The sequence below is a fragment of the Ambystoma mexicanum genome, chromosome 6q (assembly GCF_040938575.1).
Source record: "Ambystoma mexicanum isolate Mex_15411 chromosome 6q, UKY_AmexF1_1, whole genome shotgun sequence".
Taxonomy (NCBI): domain Eukaryota; kingdom Metazoa; phylum Chordata; class Amphibia; order Caudata; family Ambystomatidae; genus Ambystoma; species Ambystoma mexicanum.
Genome location: NC_090937.1, coordinates 1,588,729,512 through 1,588,753,878, shown reverse-complemented (window position 1 = coordinate 1,588,753,878; position 24,367 = coordinate 1,588,729,512). Strand labels below are relative to the sequence as shown.

Below are 24,367 nucleotides of genomic sequence, written 5' to 3'. Positions count from 1 at the left end.
GGGAAAGGTGCTATAATTATGACTAATACATATAATACAATACAGAGGATGTAGCTGGAGTGTATTCATGCCAGGAAAGGAATTAATAGCAAAGGCAGTGAGAGAAAGAGGTAGGAAGGAATCATAATCCTGGGAACAAAGTTCCAGTCTTTCAAAGTGAATCAGGAAGTACTTCTTATATCTACATGTTTTGATTCTGGTTTGTCTTCTTGCAGCGGATGCCTGGAAGGGGGCCTGGAGTCCTTACTGAAGGCCACGGGCTCTAACTTGCTCATCCTCCGTGTATCGCACTGCCCGAACATTCTGACAGACCGCTCCCTCTGGTTGGCCAGCTGCTACTGCCGGGCGTTGCAAGCCGTCACATACCGGTACGTCTCTGTTCAGAATGCTCGCCTTTGGAACGCCTGCCTTTGTGCAAGATGGCTACACATTTTTGATAAGACGCACACATACAACTAATCACCTGTATTGGTCATTCACTATATTAAAATGGTTCTACGTTATTTTGCGGCAGGATTTTTCATCGCAGGACTTTTCATCGCCTTTTTTTTATCGAAAAAAACTCATCATTTATTTTTTGGTGGGGGGGTAACCCCCCCAGACCCCACTTTTTTAATTTTTTTTATTCCCTTTCACCCACAAATATTTATTTAATTTTAACCCCCCCCCCAAAAAAAACGATGATTTTTTTTCGATAAAAAAACGGCGATGAAAAGTCCCGCGACTAAAAATCCTGCGGCAAAAGAACTGTATACCGTTAAAATAAATCATTGTGTCCATCTCTTAGAGTCATACATCTGTTCCAGGTGTTCAATTTCTACGTACTGAGTCATTCAGAATCGCCATTTTGAAGCAGGATTATGGAGAACTTCTCCAACCTGGAATAGCAGCAAGTATCTGAGGCAGATCGTCTATAGTCAAGATGATCGCCCTCTGCAGGCGTGTTTCCAACCGTCTGTGTCATGAATTGGTGCTTTTAGGTCAGTTACCATTACAGAGAGCGCCCACTCCAGAGAGCGCCCACTCCAGGGATGGACTGGTCTAAAGGGAACTCTGGAGACTTTTAGGTTAGTTACCATTACAGAGGGCGCCAGCTTTAGAGATGGTCTGGTCTACGGGGAACCCTGGAGACTTTTAGATCAGTTACCATTACGGAGGGTGCCCACTCCAGGGATGGACTGGTCTACAGGGAACTCTGGAGACTTTTAGGTCAGTTACCATTACGGAGGGCGCTCACTCCAGGCATGGACTGGTCTACAGGGAACTCTGGAGACTTTTATGTCAGTTACCATTACGGAGGGCGCCTACTCCAGGCATGGACTGGTCTACAGGGAACCCTGGAGACTTTTAGGTCAGTTACCATTACGGAGGGCGCGCACTCCAGGGATGGACTGGTCTACAGGGAACCCTGGAGACATTTAGGTCAGTTACCATTACGGAGGGCGCGCACTCCAGGCATGGACTGGTCTACAGGGAACCCTGGAGACTTTTAGGTCAGTTACCATTACGGAGGGCGCTCACTCCAGGGATGGACTGGTCTACAGGGAACCCTGGAGACTTTTAGGTCAGTTACCATTACGGAGGGCGCCTACTCCAGGCATGGACTGGTCTACAGGGAACCCTGGAGACTTTTAGGTCAGTTACCATTACGGAGGGCGCCCACTCCAGGGATGGACTGGTCTACAGGGAACCCTGGAGACTTTTAGGTCAGTTACCATTACGGAGGGCGCCCACTCCAGGGATAGACTGGTCTACAGGGAACCCTGGAGACTTTTAGGTCAGTTACCATTACCGAGGGCGCCAACTCCAGGGATGGACTGGTCTACAGGGATGGACGGGTCTACAGGGAACTCTGGAGACTTTTAGGTCAGTTACCATTACGGAGGGTGCCTACTCCAGGGATGGGCTGGTCTACAGGGAACTCTGGAGACTTTTAGGTCAGTTACCATTACAGAGGGCTCCCACTCCAGGGATGGACTGGTCTACAGGGAACTCTGGAGACTTTTAGGTTGGTTACCATTATGGAGGGCGCCCACTCCAGGGATGGACTGGTCTACAGGGAACTCGGGAGACTTTTAGGTCGGTTACCATTACAGAGGGCGCCCACTCCAGGGATGGACTGGTCTACAGGGAACTCTGGAGACTTTTAGGTAGTTACCATTACGGATGCTCATTAGCAAGGATGTTGGCACTGAGTGAGAATGGAGGTCTGGATTACACGCTCCTTCTCACCTGATGCCTGCGGGCTGCGCAAGAAACAAATAACATTACATACCATAACTAATTGGGGTCTATGATTCAAGCGGATTCAAACGTCATGAGCAATTAACAACGGGTGGCTAATTATTAGTGCAGCTCTTTAGCATTCTAACAAATAGTTTCATTCAACTTGGAAATACCCACATCCATCAGGAACAAACCGAAATGATTCTGAATGTCCTTAAATATGCAAGTGCACAACCAGTGCACTTGTCTCGGGAGGTTAGCTCAGGGGCAACGTGCTCGCTTTGGAAGCAAGACGACACAGAGCAACACAGGTTCGGTCCCCAATCATATCATATCATATGCAAAATGCAGATAAATATCCCATGTGATCATTCATAAATACTGGGGGGAGTGCAATTGGGCTGAGACTTAGTGGGCAGGTCATTGAAACTGGAGTCGAAAGAGAAAAAAGGTATTAGGGTGATTCTTCTGATAGAAAATATAAGGTTGTCATAGAAAATGTAAGCAGTTATAGCATGTAGGGGGGAGTCAGAATCAACATTTTTACTCAGGGGGGCTGGGCGGGCTCAAGATAAAAGATGTTTGACTATCACTGCAACACAAGGGCAGAAGGACCCCACTCGCCTTAGTGATCAGTTAAGGAACAGGCAGCCTACCCCTAAATCTCATCTCCATTTATATAGCATGAATATGTGTAAAGCAGTCTATTGAATAGTACCCCAAAGAGTGCTAAAGGAAAGTGGCCCGGGTTGCCATTTTAAAGGCACATGGCTAATATTGATTGACGTGATCTTAGTCCCCCAAACTGTCCAATAGGAGTCTCCCTTAAGTGGATCACATTCCCAGCGTTGCTACATGAGAATGACCTCACTACACTTCCATAGCCCCCTATAAGTAACGGGGATAGCTGCAAGGAACTCTGGGAAAGTGCTATGCCTATTTTGATCTGCTGCTGGTATAACAGAGAGTTTTTGCCAATGACTTATATATCAAAGCCTGAATCCCCTCTTCCTCTCTCTTCTTGAGTGGGCTCTGTGCTTTTCAAAGGATCTACTGGGATCTACTGGGAGGGGCAAACAGAACTGTCCCTATCCTCCCGCTACTAAAACGACTAGTCTCAAAGACGGAGATTGCCTGGGGAATCGCCAAGGCCTAGCTAGAAGCAAGCATGGACAAAACCACCAGTGTTGGCTTTTGTGTATGCATGGGTTAGGCATTTGCCAGGCAGTGCCATAATGGTACTACCTGGGCATTAGATGGTAACAGCTAGAAAATGGTTAGAGTAACTGCGTATTTGAATTCAGTTCCAGTGGCCTATCTAATACCTATGCACAAGCCAAACTTGTTGGCTTTGCTAATGCATGGTTTTAACTGGACTTCAGTGCAAGGAACAAATGTGAGGACACACACATTGCTTGCAGATCAAGTGGCTGAAACCACACGCCTAATAAGACATTTTAATAGTACCGCGAGACCATTTAAAAGTACAATTAAGCCACTAATTCTCAGGTGGTTGCTTAGAAATAACACTGGCAGACCCTATACTGCACAATGTTTGATGATAATGCTTGATGGAGATAGCTCAAAGAGATTCCAGAAGGATGTTTTTTGGGTGGGGAGGAGCAGGTGGTAGGTGGGAATGGCTATACGGATTCACATGACTATGGGCAGTCAATGGGTACGTAGATGTCCAAACAGCATCCACAAGCTGTGTGTCCGTCCTCACATTGCATCTCCTTCGAATCAGTATTCTAGTGCAGTAGTTTTGGCTTATAGGGTGTGCCCAGGTACCTCGTAAACATTACAGACAAGCATAAGGATCAACAACTCTAGCTTAGCTCAAAAAAAGCCACAATGTCTATAAGGACACAAAATTACTTTCAAACCCCTGAAATGGAATTATGAATTTTTGTTATGATTTCTGGTTGTTTCAGGTTTGGCATGATGCCAAGTTGTTTACTGTGGTGATTAGGTAACGAGAGACTTGTAAATATGCCATTAGTCCAATGTTCAATTTCTCTACTGTCCAGAAAGCAGTTTGCTGTGACTTTGCAATTTTATTTAAATTAGGAAACATAGATTGGATTTCTGCGGAAAGGTTTGCACAGACTGACCTTTCACTCTCTTCCTCTCTTGCCAACACTTTAGGCGGCACACCTCCAGGCTCTACTGAAAGGTTGCCGTAGTGTGAGTTAAGGTTTCAAGCGTAGCGGGATAGATAATTGGTTCTATTGGGGGGAAGTAGTTGATGTGGATGGGGCCGAGATTTTAGCAACATTTGTGGACTTTGCTGTATTGTTGTTTTGCGGTGTGGTTAGTCACGTTAGCGTAGCCACTTGAAATGTGTGTACCCTTCACATGTTCCTGTGGAGCACCCATAGGCTGCATACATTGTGTTGAATTGATCCCGATTCATGTTCTATCCTGTCACTTCTGAATCAGGTGTTGGTGTGTATGTGCGTCCCTGTGCCTGCGGGCCGTTTTGGCGCGTTATAAATAAATAAATAAATAAATAAATAAATAAATAAATAAATAGCTCGTTTTAAAATCCCATTGGAATAGATACAGTTGAATGGCATCATGGTGAAATTGCAATTACAAATATGGACATTTTGCCAGTTACCAACTCCGACCAAACTCACTCAGGATGCCGCACATGACATCATAGACAAGGTCGTTGATGAGATGATCACTGATGACATCACATAATAATACATCACCAATGGGCGCACTCCCGGAGGGAAAAAGTGTAGCTGTACTGTGATTATGGTGTGCAGATCAGGCGCGCAACGTCATTCAGCTGGCCATGTTTTAGCCCCCCTCCCCCCTCGCCCGTGAAATTTTAGCAGAGGGGTGGGGCTTTTTTATGGTGACCAGACGTCCCGTTTTTGTCAGGACCATCCCGGAATTAGGACCCCTGACCCCCCACGCCCCGTCCCGAGAGTTTAAAAAAATTAAAATACATGTGCTGATTTTGGGGAAGGGAGGGTGCCCGCTGCTGTAATCTAACAATTCAAGCCGACATTTTCTAGCATCACCATCAGAGGCGTTGCTAGGGGGGGACTAAGGGGGCTATAGCCCCTGATCTTTTGGTTGTAGCCCCGGATAGAATCTCAGGAGCTACAGCCAAAAGACTAGCTAGCCCCCAGTCCCAACAGTTCCAACATCAGCGTAGCCCCGGGTCATTTCCAGACCTAGCAACTCCCCTGATCACCATTGATAGAAACCCCAGGCTCACCTCGAGCATCCAACATTTATGTCCCTAACCACATGTATCTACTTACTGCAACACTGAGACTGGTTAAAATATATATATATTTTTGCAAAGCCTGTAACAATGAAAGCAAAAGCTCCTCAAAGCGCTATAGTGAGGTATCATTTTACAAGCCTGCAGGTAATATATATGAGAGGTGCTGGAGATATTTATTTTAATGCATGATCCCATGGGGAAGGGGGTGCCATGGAAGGCGGTGTGACAGAGGTGGGTATTAGCCTATTTGACCTAAAACAATTAATCTAATGATCCATTTGGTCAAATTTTGCATGGGTAATTTGGCCTTTGGGGCAATTTGATCGCATATATTTTTCCCTTAAAATTGGAGGCGAGGGACAAAGAAAAACACAAAAATGCACATGTGCGTTTGAATTGGGCCAGAGAAAATAAAGTGCAGTCAGTTTGCCGTGATCAAAATGTTTTTGGTGAAACATACCCAAACCACAGCGGTGTGGGGTGGGGATTGAATGTGCTCAGAGTGCTAGTCCTACTTTTATTTTTTTCACCTGTCCCGGTTTTTCATTTTCAAAATCTGAATTCCCCAGGCTTTCTGTTCATCTGAGAGGGGAGAGAAGCCTTTCCTAAAACCGGCGGCTTTAAAGTGTTACTGTGTTCGTGCAGAAACATGTATTTGAACAAACGCAGCAACACTTTAAAGCTGCGAGTTTCAGGAAAGACTTCCATCACTGTGCAGCCTTACGAAAATGAGCCCCCTCCCCAAGGAAGCAAACGAACATATAACAACGTTATGTGTTCTTTCACCTCTGAGGGCAGGGGGCTGATGTACACACTTGCTTTTTGTTAGGCAGACAGGCAAGGGAAGCCTTTTCTGAAACTAGCAGTGTGAAAGGGTGTTGCATGTTAGCTCGTTATGTATGCATGTGTGCAAGGAGTGTGTGTACAATGTATGTACGGATGTGTGTGTGAATGAGTGTATGATGCATTGGGGGCATGTAAATGAGCGAGTGTATGGTCAATGGGATGTTTAATTGAGTGAGTGAATGTGTCTATGTGTATGTGTGTTCGCTTATGTGTAATGCTGGACTGAGGAGCTGATTCTGGCGGGTTGAGGGTGGGGAGGTGTGGTGGTTGGTCGGAGTGAAAGGGGGATAGGATATATGGGCTCCCTGCCAGACAACCCTTGGGGTAGAACAGAGGGGGCAGAACCTCTGGGTTTGCCCTGCCCCATTTCTAAAGTGGCCCCACCCATAACCTGTTACCCCCAAAACCCCCAAAATGTAGGTTTCGTTGCACTCCTGGTGCAGATTACATTATTAAAGTATGTTATGACATGTTGCAGTACTCTCCACAAAAGAATGTGGCAGGCAAAAAAGCCCCACACACATTGAAAGGGCTCCACATTGATTTTGCCCTGCGTGTAATGGACAAACAAGGGTTTATATTCTGAAATATTCATAGTACGCATATACTTACACATACTATAGACCAAATTCTCTTTTTGTCAGTGTTTTAAAGCCTAGCCTCCCATCCCCCAGCTCTGACACTTTGTTGCAATGTCCCCTGAGCTGTAATTAACATGCAGCTCAGCGGGCCCGGGGTAGACTGAGGCGTTGCAGACATAAGGAGCGCACGCTCTCAGGATGACGCTCCTCAGGATCCTCTGAAGAGTGAATTAGGTCGCCTGCTTTTCAGAAGCCACGCGTTCCATCTTTAGAACCTCCGCGATGACTGCTCCGCTGCTGTCATTTGCATATTCATTCTAGTCTGCAATCACGGCCTGATTTAATGGCTTTGTGAGATAATTGGATTTGCTTCTGAAATTGAGCTGTTGGAAGGTCTTCCCGGCTCCTTGTCAAAACTGTGACTGGTCGACGCGAAACCCGTCTGAAAAAGACACATATCACAAGCAGTTCTGAGTTTACCCTACACAACATCGGAGTGTCATCTGGCTGGCGCTAGCCTAAAATGGTCAATAATTGCAAAGGTAACATTACACCTTCTACATCCACCCTTTACAATAGCCCACCCTGATTGAGCCGTAATCTTCTACCCACAATCTAACAGTCCTACCACTACACCTGTGTCCTGTCTCCAAGCCTAAATGATTCTTCTACATCTGCCGGTGGAATAGTTTAAGTTGCTCCTTAGCTTGTCTTCCTCAGTCTGATGAATCAAGAACCGGGGTAAGAGTGGTCCAGGGGTTAATGTCGGTTTCTAAACTATCAGTCAGCCCCACGCCTGTAATACACCAGAATGGATCTGAGAAGATTGTATTATACACTCATACAATTCAAATTATAAACTTCCTTCTCCAATTTTGGTATCATGGACGGAATGGCAGGCTTATCTGCTCTAAAGGTCGTGGGTCGCTGGTTATTTGCAACACAGCGAAAATACAATTATTAACCAATGATAAAAGGAGTGTCCAGTCAAGATTGTATACAAATATCTACTTTATTATTATCACAACAGGCAATCGAATAACTCTACTAATTACAACCCACCCTGTAGAGGAATGCAGAAAACAGACAATTTCTAAGAAGGAAAAGGGATGCACTCTGGATACTGACAGGAGGGTAGTTGCTACAGTTAATAACCACAAAGGTTTTTGAAAAGGCTTTGTCGCTTCAGCAAAAGGGACAAAGTGTTTTGAAATGTCTCTAGGGGCTTTCTAGGAAGGACCGAATCACAATGTACCTCTTGCTGTAGTTAGTCTTAGTGCTCAACGGCAATGAGTTGGCTTGAGGGTGCTTTTCAGGCTTCTGAAACTGAGTTTGTGACGGGAGTCAGCGGCGGGTATCAGGCGGTTAGACGGTTCGGTGAGCGAAGCTTGGCGAAAGGCTACAGGCTGGCCTTCAGAGCGACTTGAGGTCAGGAATCGTCTGAGTGCTTATCGGCAGTTCTGAAGCACCGGTCGAGATGTCACAGGTTTCTTTCAGCGACTTGGTTTGACTGCGGTCAGTCTTGCCCTCCGTTGCGGATCAAGGCACTCGACTGGCTCGAGAATGTCCTTTAAGGCAGGCGGTGGTGGATTCTTGTTGTTGCGCTTCTCTGCGCTTCTTCAATGGGCTTGCATTGTTCTTTAAGGTGGTCAACCTAAAGCTAGGGAGTGTGTTGGAGGTAGCTGCCTTGGTTTCGGGGACACAGGCAAGTATTTCAAAGTGCTCAAGGAGGGTGGGAACAAGGGGAAAAAACAACAGTCATTCAGAGCCCTTGAATTTCTGAACGATACAGTCTGCACAGGCAGCGTAAGTGAATATAGTACAGTTGACAGGGTAGATAACAGCCAATAGGTTTGACGACGATTCTGCAGTGTTTCCAAGTGCATTTAGACGCCACCATGCAAGGAAGGTAGACAGGGAAGACAGATAGACGATCTTCAAAGGCATGGTATGTGCAGTTCTTGCAAGTGAACAGACGGTACAGGAGATGGAGGGGGAGGGGAAGAAAGAAGTGCAGGGGATTCCAAGTGTGCCCAGTCAGTAAGAAACTGGGGAAGTGAAAGACAGGAGAAGTAAAGGTATGGAGAAGTAAATGTGGAAAAGTGAATGCAGGGGAAGTGAAAGACAGGAGAAGTAAAGGTATGGTGAAGTAAATGTGGCAAAGTGGATGTGTGGCAAGGCGAATGCAAGGGAAGCGAAAGACAGGAGAAGTAAAGGTATGGAGAACTAAATTTGGCAAAGTGAATGCAGGGGAAGTGAAAGACAGGAGAACTGTGACAAAGTGAATGCGCGGCAAAGTGAAAGATGGAGAATTGAAAGACAAGAGAAGTAAAGGTATGGAGAAGTAAATGTGGCAAATTGAATGCCGGGGAAGCGAAAGACAGGAGAAGTAAAGGTATGGAGAAGTAAATGTGGCAAAGTGAATGTGTGGCAAAGTGAATGCAGGGGAAGTGAAAGACAGGAGAAGTAAAGGTATGGAGAAGTAAATGTGGAAAGGTGAATGCAGGGGAAGTGAAAGACAGGAGAAGTAAAGGTATTCAGAAGTAAATGTGGCAAAGTGGATGTGTGGCAACACGAATGCAGGGGAAGTGAAAGACAGGAGAAGTAAAGGTATGGAGGAGTAAATGTGGCAAAGTGGATGTATGGCAAAGTGAATGCAGGGGAAGTGAAATACAGGAGAAGTAAAGGTATGGAGAAGTAAATGTGGCAAATTGAATGCCGGGGAAGCGAAAGACAGGAGAAGTAAAGGTATGGAGAAGTAAATGTGGCAAAGTGAATGTGTGGCAAAGTGAATCCAGGGGAAGTGAAAGACAGGAGAAGTAAAGGTATGGAGGAGTAAATGTGGCAAAGTGGAAGTGTGGCAACACGAATGCAGGGGAAGTGAAAGACAGGAGAAGTAAAGGTATGGAGGAGTAAATGTGGCAAAGTGGATGTGCGGCAAAGTGAATGCAGGGGAAGTGAAAGACAGGAGAAGTAAAGGTATGGAGGAGTAAATGTGGCAAAGTGAATGTGTGGCAAATTAATGCAGGGGAAGTGAAAGACAGGAGAAATAAAGGTATGGAGGAGTAAATGTGGCAAAGTGGATGTGTGGCAAAGTGAATGCAGGGGAAGTGAAAGACAGGAGAAGTAAAGGTACGGGGAAGTAAATGTGGCAAAGTGCATGTAGGGGAAGTTAAAGACAGGAGAGCTGAAGGTATGGAGAAGTAAATGTGGCAACATGGATGTGTGGCAAAGTGAATGCAGGGGAACTGGAAGGGGATGTGAAAGACGGGAGAAGTAAAGGTATGGAGGAGTAAATGTGGCAAAGTGAATGTGTGGCAAATTAATGCAGGGGAAGTGAAAGACAGGAGAAATAAAGGTATGGAGGAGTAAATGTGGCAAAGTGGATGTGTGGCAAAGTGAATGCAGGGGAAGTGAAAGACAGGAGAAGTAAAGGTACGGGGAAGTAAATGTGGCAAAGTGAATGTAGGGGAAGTTAAAGACAGGAGAGCTGAAGGTATGGAGAAGTAAATGTGGCAACATGGATGTGTGGCAAAGTGAATGCAGGGGAACTGGAAGGGGATGTGAAAGACGGGAGAAGTAAAGGTGTGGAGGAGTAAATGTGGCAAAGTAAATGTGTGGCAAAGTGAATGCAGGGGAAGTAAAGACATGTAGGGGAAGCAAAGACATGCATCCGTCATGACCACATAACCATCATCTTGCTGTACAACTAATGTTCAAATCTTCTAGCTACAAAGGCTAGGTATGCCCTGTTATGGAGTGGGGAAGGACTTTAGGACACCCACCGAATTTCTTAAACTCCTGCCCACTCATCTGTGCTACTACAGCTCACTCTATAGTAGCACATTTTCGGAAGTGGTGTGCGTCCAACTCTTTGGCGCCCAATCTAATCCTTGCTAGGCCTGCTCAGAGCACTTCTAGCATAAGGTAAAACTTGCAGGTTGTCTCCCATTTTTATATCAGCTCCTTAAATCCAATATGCACAATCTGCCTGTTACTGGTGAATTGCAGACAACACAGAAAAATGTGCAGACCGGGGTGTACCGAGGCCATCAATCCTACCACCGCCCCTACGCTCTCCTGGTCAGTTTTAGGCAGTACCAAAAATTTTGCAGCTGCAAGACTTCTGTCTCTCTTTTCATTTAGAAACCCTGCCTCTCTTCACCCCTCATCACCCTGAAAGAAAGGAAATAGATCTTCAAAACAGCCCCAAGAAATACTAATAGAAATTCAGATCTGAACAACTCAGTGTCTCAGAACACACAGACCTCCTTCATTACCACAAGTCAAACTCTGACTATATGGAAGAATGTATCGTGTTAGGGTGGAAACAGTTGGCATGTAATTAGTTGTGACAGTTGTAGATTTAGTGGAGACAGAGGTTGTAACACGTTTACCAGTAATGGATAAGTCTACATCCGAAGGCCTGTTTGTTGTGATTGAAGAGGAAAAATGTGACGATCCCTTCCCCCAACCCACGTACAAACTGTGGAAGACGACGTCACGACCAAAGAACCTCCGATCACACGAGTTTGCACCTTTGCCCACTGCCCCGGATGCCAACGCACACCATGACCAGGCTCCACCTCTGAGACCAGGCTGCATCCTGCCCAAGGGACTATATGGAAGAATGTATCGTGTTAGGGTGGAAACATTTGGCATGTAATTAGTTGTGATAGTTGTAGATTTAGTGGAGACAGAGGTTGTAACACGTTTATCAGTAATGGACAACTCTACATCCAAAGGCCTGCTTGTTGTGATCATAATTGGTTATCTATAACACGCTTAATACCCAGAGGTGTCTAAGCACGGAAACGGGGATCGAACCTGTGTTGCTTCACGTCGTCCTTCCAAGACGAGCGCTTTGCTTCTGAGCTATCCTCCTGAGACCCAAGTAAATTTAATTTGATCATAAACTTTATTCATGTATGCAAAAAACAATAGTAACTCTGCTTGCATTGTGGCCCAAATACTGATAATGGGATCAATATTCTATATGTATGTTTTAAGAAGATTTTTCCAAGATGGGTTGTTGAATATGTATCTTGTAGAACATGAAGATTGTAAGCCTTGATTCCTGAAGGTTTTCGTATTGATTATGATCCTGGAAGTTATATATGAGCTTAAAGATAATTTATTTCAATGGACCTGTTTTTGATTACCATGGAAGCAACTTTGCAGAGTTGATTGGATATTTGTTTGACCTTTTGATCATTTTAAGTCAGATTTTTAGCTAAGTGGTCAACTCGTCTTCCCGACACACCTCATTATCTGCTAAGTATTCGGAAGGTGATGGGGTCAGTGCTGGCCGACATCAGTTTCTGTACGATATCAGGGATCCTGAAGCCGGACCCTCCTGATTTGAAGTCTGCTCTACAAATAACACCTGTTTTAAGACATAGCAACAGTACTTATTTGGCTGCACAAAGATGACAGATGATTTTGACAGTATGTCCATTGCCCTTCAATACTACATAGGAGGTGAACTATCACATGACTTCATAATGCTGATATGCCGTACGATCGATGTGTTTTCATCAAAGTACAACTTGACAAATTCTTTTTTTAAATGTTCCTACTGATTTTTTGACCACCGAATAGAGAGGAAGAGCCCAGGTACCCTACTCCCTGCCCACCATATACTGCATGACCACAACCCACCTTCTACCTTTTGGTGGAAAAAAACAGGAAAAAGATTTGAAAAAACATTTTTTGAGTTGAGCTTGGACCAAAACTCATAAACCCCTACCGTACAAAGGAAATGCTGGTTTTGCAATTTTACTAATCTCACTCTGAGGTTCCTTTCAGAGCATTAATTCAGAGGTAAGTAAATGACTGTTACAGTGACCCTGGGTTGTAGTATAGAGCCGTCAGGCTATCAAATTATACAATTTCCTTAGTTTGTAAACAAAGGAGAACAACCAACCTTTACATATGGAGAGTCAGCAGTGGGTGCCACGCTACATAACCGGATACCTATTCAGTATTAATCAGGAATAAAGAAATGTGTCCTCAATGTTTTATGATAAAAACATTAAAGACTGTCTGAAAAAATATACCATTGTTAGTGACTATAAATATATGGACTTTATTCATTATAGCAAGAAATAATTGACTAGAAAGTCATGATTTCGTTCCAATTCCCCAAGCTGGACATTTTCTTGACAACGACAAACCAGGTATGGGTGAGGTTTTTCTGTCTTCGAGGACACTTTGAAGAATTCTTTAGGGGAAAAAGCTACTCAATATCTTTACAATGAGGTTACTCTTTTACTTTATGATCATATAAACTTCTTTTTTGGGGCATAATCATTTGAAATTGTTCTCGGGAATGCAATTCAAATGTTGAAGCTTATCTAGATTTTTTTTAAAGAATAAGGTTAGTTGGGTTGCCTACATTTAAACTATCTCTAATCCTTAAATACATACTTCTTACTATGGGTGAAACATACTATTCATATTTTATAAGAAATCATTCTATGTTCCTCCTCAAGAAGGGTCTAAGAGACCCAGAGCGCACAGAAGTCATAGTTGAAGGTGGATGAAGTTTCATTTTTAATTTCAATATTCAATATTTTACTATAACTAGGTAAAACAAACTAAGAATTATCTTGGTTTTATAATAACATTATTTTCAGGGGAATTCAATACCCCAGAGTGGTGGATGAAGTTTCATTTTTAATTTCAATATTCAATATTTTACTATAACTAGTTAAAACAAACTAAGAATTATCTTGGTTTTATAATAACATTATTTTCAGGGGAATTCAATACCCCAGTGGGGGTTGAACACTGTTCCTGTATATTTTACATAGTACCTTTCACTTCCAGTGTAATTGTTGTCTCTGCTGGAGACCACTTGGTGCAGGCAACAATACATATAACTAATTATTTAAATACACCAAAAATGTATCTGCATTCTTACCCCACGTCAATAACTTAGCCACTCACCTTTCTTCATGACTTTGACCCCTCGATGTGGTTCCTTCCCAGGGGAGCCACGTAGGGCATCCCTACCAACATTTAGTTAATTCCCTCCGATCTTGAATTAATTCCCTCCGGTCTTGTGGTCCATCTTGCCAGTTCACAGCGAAAACCCCTGTTGCTCTTCTTGGTAATGCCACTCTGCACATTTCTTCCCGTTGAGTTAGTTGCAACATACTGTACACCTTTTTGCATTCTGAATTGAATTTCATGAGGGCCTACCCTTTTCAGTACGCTAGGGTGATTTGTAACAGACACTATGCCGGCCGTACAGAACCCAACATCGCAGTGCTCCCTTCTTTTGTTTTTTCCTTGCAGTATTTGATGGCTCTTTGACTTTATTTTTGTGACCAGAGAAACTTCCTTCTAGGCCCCCTGTCACAGCAATCTTTTCATCTGGCTCCTGGAACAGGCATGCATTTTAAACACCCCATTTTGCTCCCAGGGTGATTCTATTGCTATCCAATTGTGCGTGGAGTAGGCTGGCGGCAGCTCTTATTTATTTAGCATTTTCACTGCTGGTTTTCCTTCTGAGGACCAGGTTTAGTCATACTGGCAGGACCGTGACTCCTTTGTACTTGCTCTCTGATTCTTCTTGATCTGCTGTAATCTCTTGCTGGGCTTTTCTTTGTCCTCCTTCTAGTCAACCTGGTTGGCTGGTCCTGGCAGGGACTGTTCCTCGGTCATTGCTCTTCTACTCCCCGGTTAAATTCTCCTCCATCATACACCGGAAGGTAGGGTGCGTTCTTCATCTAGAAGAGTAGTGGGTCACCACTACTTTACCTCAGCTCTGTCATGGCGTGTCCAGGATTGCCCCATTTTAATTGCTCCTGCCGTTGGACTTTTCTGTGCTGCCTGGCTGCCCCGTCTTGCCCCTCCTTGGTCGGGTTGCCCCATCTTCTGGATGCTTTTAATGTCACTGCTAGTGCTTCTGGACGGACGGTCGTCTTCCTGAGAGCACAGGGTCTTCTTCTTTTTGTTCATATGGGTAATCGCTGGTCGCTGATCTGGGGTTCAAGTTCCTGGGTACCAGATCCTTGTCACAGCCCTATAAAAGAAGCCCTTTACTTGCAAGATTATCCATCTCCAAACCGAATCTTCAGTGACTGGCGCCATAAGTACCTGTCCCCCATTACTGGGAGCCTTAGATATTCTTCAGAATCATCTTCAGGGGTCTCATAGTTCTGCGAGTTGAGGGGTTTTGTAGGCCCCCACTCTAGTGTGAATCTTTATTGAATCCCTGAATTCTGCTTACCTCTGCCCTTCTCTAGCTGCCTGGGTCTTGACCTTGAAACTGAAGGGAGTTCTCCTCTGGTGCACCCAGATGTGCGTTGCATCTTTGGACGTGCCTGGTGGATAGAACTGGTTCATTCCCATAACCGCAATTTGCCAATGGATTGACTCCAGTTGGATCCCTAATTCATCGGTAGTGACCTCTTGTCGGATTTTAATTTCTTATCAGTGTTTTTATTTTTTATTTTAGGCAATGTTCCATCCAGATGCAGCACCACAACATGAGAGCTCTCAGAGCCCAGATCTGGGTTTGACAAAATTGCTTTATTTTATTTTAGTGAAAGTTTTAGAATTTCATTGATTGGGTTTTTTCATTAAGATAAAAGGGACTGCATTATGGAAGGTGATGTGTGGCCTCTGTCACTGACAAGATATGACTTTTGTAAGACATTGGCCCTCATTACGAGTCCGGCGGTAACTGTGCCGGGAAAACCAGCAGGTACCCTCGGACCCACAAAGAATTACCGCCGCCTGACTTGCCGGAAACACCGGGACATTACATCCCCGGCGGTCCAGTAAGTCAGTCGGCGGTAAGTGTTACTCCCCATTCGCTTTGAGTCTGATCGGACTCAATGGGAATGGGGAGAACGGGAGCACCGGCACCGTTGTTCCCAGACCGGCAAACTTATAATGAGGGTCACTGTTACCTTCTAAAGAGACTTCTCCTGGTCTCTCCGCTTTCCAATATAGGGTTGGTGGCAACACACAAAGTGGTGGCATCTAAATTGTTATTATGTGATAAGACTTGAAATATTTAAAGAAAGCCTCTCCCATCGAGTCGCCAAGAGACTGGGTTATCGAATTCATCATTGCGGACATGATGGAATACATTTATCGCGTCTCCTATACAGAATTAAATCTTCCCTGTTATCAATGGTATGCTCTCTTCAGCAGATACCATCAATAAATGGTATCAGGTAATAATGTCCCCATGCATGTCCCCATACATAATGTCCCCAGATACATTTGCGGGGACATCATTACATGGAACCCAATAAATCTCAAGGGTTCGCACTGTGTTGAAGGCCTAGGCACCCCTTTTATTTTTATTCTGCCTTTGAGAATCGAAAGAGCTGTGGGAGGCAGGTGCATTGCGATAGACTAACTCAAGGCAGAGCTAATAGCTGCCTGAATTTACAAGGGTCCAATTACAATGTGCAATTAACTTAAATAAAACTTAAATTAAATGTCAATATATTATATTGCTCAATATATTCTGCCAGTTGGATGAAGCCCTTGTGGGGAAGCACCCGCCGAAAACCCCCGCTGTGGTCATTACAATATATTTCATAACAGGTGCCATTTATATAGCTTCTGTTTTGTACAGCAGGGTAATTAAAAAAGAAAGCTGGCAATTAGCCAAAAGGCCCCTAGCAGAGGCAATAGAGAGTTACTGAGCAGCTGGCTAGCAGAAAGGGGCAAAGCAACGTGAACATGGCAGTATGGGGTAGGGCGATGCGCCAGCCCCAGAAGCAAGAAATTCCACAGGTCATCAAAATAAACCAGGAAATAAACCATGAACTATGGTGCCTTGTAAAACCATCTTAATGGCACCGATTATACATTAGAAAAGAGTTGATTTTAAGCGAAGTTACTTAAAGCACTAAAAAGCCAAACACACACTCGGTGAACGGAATACTTGCTCGCTGCCTGCGAACAGGAAATCACGAGTTGAGTTACAAGGTATGTGCAAAGCAGCACATGTTCCATGTGAATGTCTGCTTGCCACCGGCAGATGTCTTGGTTTTCAAGGCAGATTAATGTTTGCCCTTTTTTGGGTTCCCCTAGCAGGTCTGTCTGGTCATGATCGCGTGATCTATTATTTGCATTTTGGGCCTTGTAAGCATGGGACCACAGTTCCCAGAATGCAAAGGAAGAATGAGGACATGAGAAGATACACAGACATGACTTGGGTCCCTGGAGAGCACCGTCCTCCAGGAGGATTTCCATAAGGGGGGCTTCGGTCTGGGAACGCTCCCTAGCACCTACATCTAAGACGCTAGTGTGTGCTATGCTGGCTACGTACCAAGGCGACCACCCGTTGGGGGTGTGGGGGGATTTAGGCAATCACCATTTTTCTCATTGAATATCTGGAGACATGAGATTACCTGCCAGGCCCTGTGCAGTAACACCTCATACCCAAGTGCCCTGCCTGGCTCCTCGGTGCGGACGATCAGCCACCACACTGGGGTGGTAAGCGGGTGCTCCATCTGGCCCTGCCACACCAGTGGCCATAGTCTGTTGCCCCCACTAGGCACCAGAAGAAAAGCTTCCTGAATGATGCCACCCACAGCACACAGCATACCACCTTATAGGCACTCCTTACTCTATTGAGGAGTCAGCCTGGTGCCTTGCCCCCTGATATGGGCTGAGACACTTGTGCTCCCTTTGTACACACTGTAACTGCCAGGCCATGTTCTTGTAGCGCCTAATAGCCCATGTATGTATTCCTTTTGTTGCCAGCCGGGCACACGCGCCATACAGCCGTTCCAAGCACGAAAGCAAACCTCTCCCCTTAGAGGAAGGGGAAAAGGTATAGGGTAACCTCCCCTAAGACCTCCTGGAAGCCAGAATTCAAGACTGATGTATTAGGCTGTGCCTGGCTGAGGACTTCCATGCCATATTCCTGCCACCTGGTGCACATTGTGGAGGAAGCATCTCCCCAGGCAGACCTGCCACCGCTGCTGATGCCGTGCTAGTACTAAAAGGGTGGGTGCCGAACTGCTTGGCATCTAGCCCAGCTTCCGTCACATTTCTCCTAGCACCGCTTCTGAACGGGTTTGAAGTGGTCTTCTGTTAGGGTGGTCTGTCCCTTTGAATGAGCAGACTCCCAGGTCCTTCTCCCCTCTCCTGAAGGTACTTCTGGGTCGCTTGCACTGGACCACATAGCTTCCCACGCACCTCTACCTGCCTGATCTATCTCGGATCTTGGATTCCTTCCTGCTCCACCCAATGATCCTTCCATTGCACTGCCTTACTGGCCTCTCCTTACCTTCCCTTTACTGCCAGTTCTGTCCATCTGGTGGGACCATGGAACGCCAGTCAGCTTGTGCACCGACAGGACTGGCCGGAGTGCCCAGCCCAGGCAGCCCATAATGTCCTGTAATGTCGTCTCCTGAAAGACTTCCCTTTAGTCCTTCTCTTTATTGGCTGTTCTACGCCAACCCGTGAACATTCCCTTATCTTCTTCCTCCCTTAACTCAGGCACCCAACTCATCATGCTGCCTATGATGGACTCTTCCCCACTTGCCAGGCCCTTAAACCAAATTACCGGCTGCACTGTTTCCTCAGATCCCCAATGCCCCCCTACATTGAATTAATCTTTGTAACATTCCCTGTCATGTAATCTAATGCGTAATTTGTATACCGCCTTTCACCATTAGTATGGTCACATAGAATGCCAGCCCCACACTGGCCCTTAGTTTCCTTTGACAGAGCATCACCCGCTCCTTCGCTCCTGGGCACCGGTATCCCACAGACTTTGGAGGAATCGCACCATCTACCTGAACCCAGTGACCTAGGGCCATTTAAGACGTGTAAGTGACTTCAATTCAGCACTCCAACTAAGTCAATGCCTACTCTGAGATGCCCAATGGAAGCCCTTATTTATATATTTTTATGACAAGTTCATAAATCTGGATAATGAACCCTTATATAACGCCCCTCTCTTTGAATCCCCCTGACCTCACTGAGCCAAGAAGTAGGTTTGTTTTGCAAATATAAAAGATTTATTTGAAAAATTAAACAATATATATATATCACACTTTTATGAATAAATTAATATTTGATAGCACTCTTATGAATATGACAGTGATTAACAGTGGATAATATTACAGTAGCACAATTCTTTAATTACTTAGGAGTTGGTATAGAAAGGATAAGGTAGCAGAGAATACTGTTACGCTCACCTGGCTCCCACAGGGGCGGCGATCTGAATTGGACAGCTGTGGTCTCCACCAATGTGACGCGTAGTGCCGAGATGACGGACTGGACTGGCCCACCTAACTTCGTTTGCTTGGCACATAGGAATATTCTTCTGCAAATGGTGAAGGGGAATTAACGACCTGTGGAGTTGAGCGTAAACCCCCCACCCCCGCTGTTCTCTCCACTGATCACCTTTGATGTCCCCTCTTATAGTCTCACCTGATAGTTTGGAAAGATGAGCTCTCCATCCTGCAATGAGCGCAGGGGCGCGTAGATACCCAGTTGCTTCACTGGTTCGAAGGAATTGGTGAGTTCCAGAACATGAGATTTCCGGCAAGGCGCCCTAAGTATGTAGTTCGTAAGAGTTCCAATGTCTGACTTTCACTCTTGTCCGATTCCTTGTAGGTTGCAGCTTGACCCTAGCGAAGAGTTCCTCGTGGCAGCCGGTAATATTCAGGTAAGAATTATTATTTTCCAACACAGTTCGATAAAATAATGTCAGCATGTAACCTGTTGCTTTCTCCCCTATTCAGGCGCTGAGAGAAAGTATGAAGTCTCGGGGAATAATGACTCCGGTGGTAAAATTAGGTAAGTCTATTGTGACGAGGAGGTTTCCCCTTGTTTGTCCCTTTGTTTCACCTTGCTGTCCTTTTGTTCCCCTTAAGGCCCGGGGTACAGCGAGGATGCGGTGGAGGCTGCGCTGACCCGTGAAGAGGAATAGTACCCCCAGTGGTAAAATTAGGTAAGTCTATGGGGGGTAACTAATATTGCCTCTGTTTATTCCCTTGGCTCACCTTGCTGTTCTTGTTTTCCCCTTAGGAGCCGGAGTGCGGCGGGAACATGCAGAAGGATGCGGTGGATAATGAAGATGTTGCGAAGGCTGGTGAGTTCAGCACGGCGCTGCAGCAGGCGAGGCGACACGCATAAAATAACTTCTTTCTTCCAGCTCGAAGGCGCGGTGGATCGGGAATTCAGGTAAGGATCAAAGGTATGGCTCTTGTTCTAACCTTGTCTTCCTTTTTCTAGGAGCTCCAGATTCGAGGCGGGCGTGGCAGAAGACTGGATGCTGACTGCAGGCACGGTGAGCGTTACGCTGCTGGATGCAGAATAACGCGAAGCGTGTACTGCTCTTCGGGCGTGGTTTAAATAGCCTCCAAAGTAGTCCCAGGTAAGTATTCCACCCCGACCCCACCTGAGTAGAAAATAGTCCCAAGGTAAAGTAGTCCCTTTCAAGCCTCTTTTGGCTTGGAGTTCTTGCAGCATGGTCTGCATCAGGTGAGTTTGCAGCATGGTCTGCATCAGGTAAGTTTTAATCTAAGGGACTGACTCTCCATATCAGCCTGGCGCCATAGACACCAGGACTGCACCCAAATGGCCCCTAGCAGGGGTTGTTGGGCTTGCTTGGAATAAATTGATGCCTGCTTCCGGGGCTGCTGGACTTGATCTGGATCCCCGGGGGTAGGCATCATGACAGCACTTCCTCCCAAGGCCCCTCCTAAAGTCGTTCTTCCCCGTGGTTTTGGTTTGTCTGGGAAAGTTTGGTGGAATTTTTTCACCAATCGGGGAGCATGAACGTGGTCACTAGGTTCCCATGACCTTTCCTGTGGTCCGTAACCTTTCCAGTCGATTAAATAAAAAAGCCATGACAAATAATTTGTATGGTGTCAAGGAAAAGCAATGATGGAAAGAATACAGCACAGAATAAACTGGATATGGTTTCAACAAGAGATAATCTGATCACTTTTTCCTCACTCCCCCCCTATGCAATATGAAGAGATGGAAATGAGGGCACACAGGTTTCAGGAATACAATCAGAAGCAGTTCAAATTCCCATTCCCCCCAGCAAGCTTAGAGAAACCGGGATGATTTTAAAACACAGGCCAAATACTTTTAAATGTGTTTGCAATGAAGTGAAAAATATGCTACAAATGATTTTAATTCCCTATAGGAGATTCAGGGTAGGTGATAGCTACTTTGAATTAGTTCAGGTCGACACTAACAATGATTCAGGAATGATTATCAGAATGAAAATGAATTTCAGCAGTGGAAAGAAAGAAGCAGCTATTTTTACAAGTGGTGAAATTGAATCAAATTGCAATTCGCTGCACTTTTTCCGAGGGCGTCGATCGCGATTACAGAAAAACTATAAGGATCTAAGCTTTAAAATGAAAGTTAAATGTTGTTTCTAGGACTTACGGTTCAAAAGATACAGATGTTTTTGTGGTGGTAGATTTTCAGAATTAAGTCAAGATTTCAGAATGACAATTGGGCTTTGACAGGTTGGAAATCACAGAATGGACACATGATTTCTATGCAGTTCAGGACAGGTTGAAATGGATGGGATAAGATTATTTTAAACTAAGAGATTGGTTCTGTACAGATCTGGCTGGATACTCACTCCTAGTTTTTGAACCGGAAGGGGCCTTGGACTGCACTCTCTGCCACTGGTTCTGCTCACAGCGTTTGGTCTGGGTCTGCTATCGGCACTGCACAGCGGTCTGGCCTGGGTCTGCTACCGGCACTGCACAGCGGTCTGGTCTGGGTATGGTTCTGGCACATGGTTCTAGCCAGAATCAAACAGCTTGCCCGGCTGTTGAATAGTATGGTTAGGTGGCTGGATTCTGAGGCTTGCTGAGAAGGATTCAGCTTTTGGTTCACGCCTCTCTGCTTCAAGTTCTGGAGTCTGTCTGGAGTCTATGGTCCTTCTGGATATTGTCTGGTCCAGCAAAGTGCTGAGCAAGAAAGTGGAAAGAGCAATCCCTATCTGGCTTTCAGTGGTTCTTTTTATGTCTTTTGAAAGTGGGTGGGAAGGCTGACTTTCTATGCCCAACCCACTAAGGGTTCTGATAGGTTAAAGGATTTACTGTCCTCTGACTGGAGAACGGAGTAGTGAGTCATCCTGTGTCATCAGGTATCATTTTTATGACTTTAAGGAAAGAACACTCCCCTTTGGTTTCTTATAGAAAATCAATTTTACCCAAAACACATATTTCCCAGATACTCAAGTTGTTGAAATTACATGTACACATCACAGATTAATTAAGACAGGTCTCTGTTCAACCCTGATCTTTCTAAGAGCGTGGGTTCCGAAATGACAACATTTTGCTCTTTTATTGGGTTTCGCCATATTGGTTTTTCATCAAATCTTCCACAGAGGTACACCCCCTCTCTGCGCATATTACAGTAAGTTTTCTTTTTCTGATATAACCACAGTGTCTGCAATATTAATAAATCACGGAGTTCGTCTCAGAACATCACACAACGTCCAGCTTAGTCTGAAATTGTGAGTGAAATTTTCATATTAAGAATCCCCAAATTGTACATTTCTGTCAGCTTGATACAATATTTTATAAGCAATTTAATAAAACATACATTTGCTCTCAATTCAGTACACCCATTTGTTTGTCCCACCCCCGGGAACTTGGCTTGACTCAGAGATCATGCGTCTTGCCTTCCCCCAGAGCAGTGTTGACAGATCACACCCAAAATCAGCATATTCTATTCAGCTGAAGGCATCCATTGTCTCTTTCCTCCAGGCTGCAGGGAAACTCTCCTCCCCTTTTAATCAACAGGACCCTGTGATATCCTGTGCTGTTGGTGTAGGGCCTGGGAAGAGTAGGTGTTAAGAATTCTCATTGACCAGCAAGCCCTTTGAAGTCTCAGCTAACTTAGGATGCTGTTTAGCTTCTGAAATACAGGTCTCCTGTCAGAATTTAGATCGCTAGCGCCGGTTAGTGTCAAGCACCGGTATTGCAGCATTTTTGACAACTGCCTTACCAGTAAGCAGTCCTCAAATTATACTTTGTTCAAATATAGGTGCCCTTCTGTGGACCTCAGATTCATGTAGATTCTTGCGGGAGAATGATGTTGACCCCCCAACAAAGAGGTGGGACCTTTTTAGTGGTTATGTGAGCCATGATTTTGGCAATTTTTTACATCAATTAAAACAGATTTTTACCATCACTATATTCCTTTGCACTGATTTTGCTCTGTGTGCTGCCAAAGGATAGGGTCTGGCAATGGCCTCCTGTATTAACAGTGACAGAGGCAAAAGTGGATGGTGGCCTATCTATCAGATTTTCACTGCGCATTATTGGATGATCTCTGGCGAGCAGCATGCTTTCCGGCGGCCATTATGATGTTCCCATGTCAGTAATGCACAATGAGGTGGTAGGGCTTGGATGCATGGATGAAAACATCCCACAAGCCCCCCTCTTGCGATGGCATTGATTTTCCATCAATGGAGCTCGCAAGACTGGGATGTTCGCCTCATCTTCTTCTGATTCCGGCGATGGCAAAGTTCAGCATCTTTTCCTCCATCATGGTGGATCAATCGGTTCTCCTCGCCGGTCGTGATGGGAGTATTGGGCGGTACCGCGGGCTCCACTGATCTTTGCTCCCGGTCCCCGGGTTGTCCTCCTTGGTCCGTCTCCATGGTTTATCTCTCCTAGGATGACAAAGCAAAAGCGGCAGAAACATATTCGTGGACATTTCCCCACCACTATTAATGTAGTGGGGTGAACATATACATTTTATAAATCAGGAGACATTTGCATTCTTATCATATATTTTATAGACTATAGGTGGGATATTTTAGGGTTGGAAATTTATTGATCTGGAGCGGCCCCCTCTGGGATTACAGAGGACTCCTCCAATTGCTGCAGAGTGTGCCTGGGATGGCAACACTTTAGCTGATTAATATGGACCCAGTTGTCTTCCCCTTCCGCCAAACTGCCTTTGGGGATGCGGATCTTGTAGGTGACTGGTGAGATCTTGTCTACAATTTCAAAAGGTCCCTTCCATGTAGGCAGAAATTTCCGCTGTTTGGCCTGTTCCTTTGGAAATTGTATAGATAGACCCGGTCTCCCACATTGTATTATTTCCTAGTAGTCTTCAAATCATAGTGAGTCTTCATGCTATCGGCTGATCTTTCTAGGTTTCGCTGAGCATAGGCAAAAGCATGTTGAAGGTGTTTCCTTAAATTTTCAACATACTCATGGGTTGTGGAGGCATTGATCAATGTCTGCTCTTGGGTCCTGTAGAGCAAATGCTGAGGAAGCACCATCCTGCGTCCAGTCATCAGCTCAAACGGTGACATTTTAGTTGCAGATGAAGGGGTAGATCTGATGGCCATTAGGACAAGAGGTAATCGAATATCCCAACTTGGCCCCGAATCTGCCACAAACTTTTTTAAGATGCTCACAATGGTTCGGTTGTAACATTCTACTGCACCGGAAGAGGCTGGCGGTAAGCAATATGTAGC

At 45.1% G+C, this 24,367-nt stretch overlaps 1 protein-coding gene across 3 annotated transcripts in view; it reads left to right on the top strand.

The window, feature by feature from the left end:
- FBXO41 (F-box protein 41) overlaps positions 1 to 24,367 on the top strand; it is a 785,122-nt gene that overhangs the window by 655,890 nt on the left and 104,865 nt on the right. For all 3 annotated transcript variants that reach the window (XM_069632312.1, XM_069632313.1, XM_069632311.1), the window contains exon 8: positions 216 to 368. In XM_069632312.1, the coding sequence (XP_069488413.1) occupies positions 216 to 368 (153 nt within the window). The remainder of the gene's footprint in view (positions 1 to 215; positions 369 to 24,367) is intronic.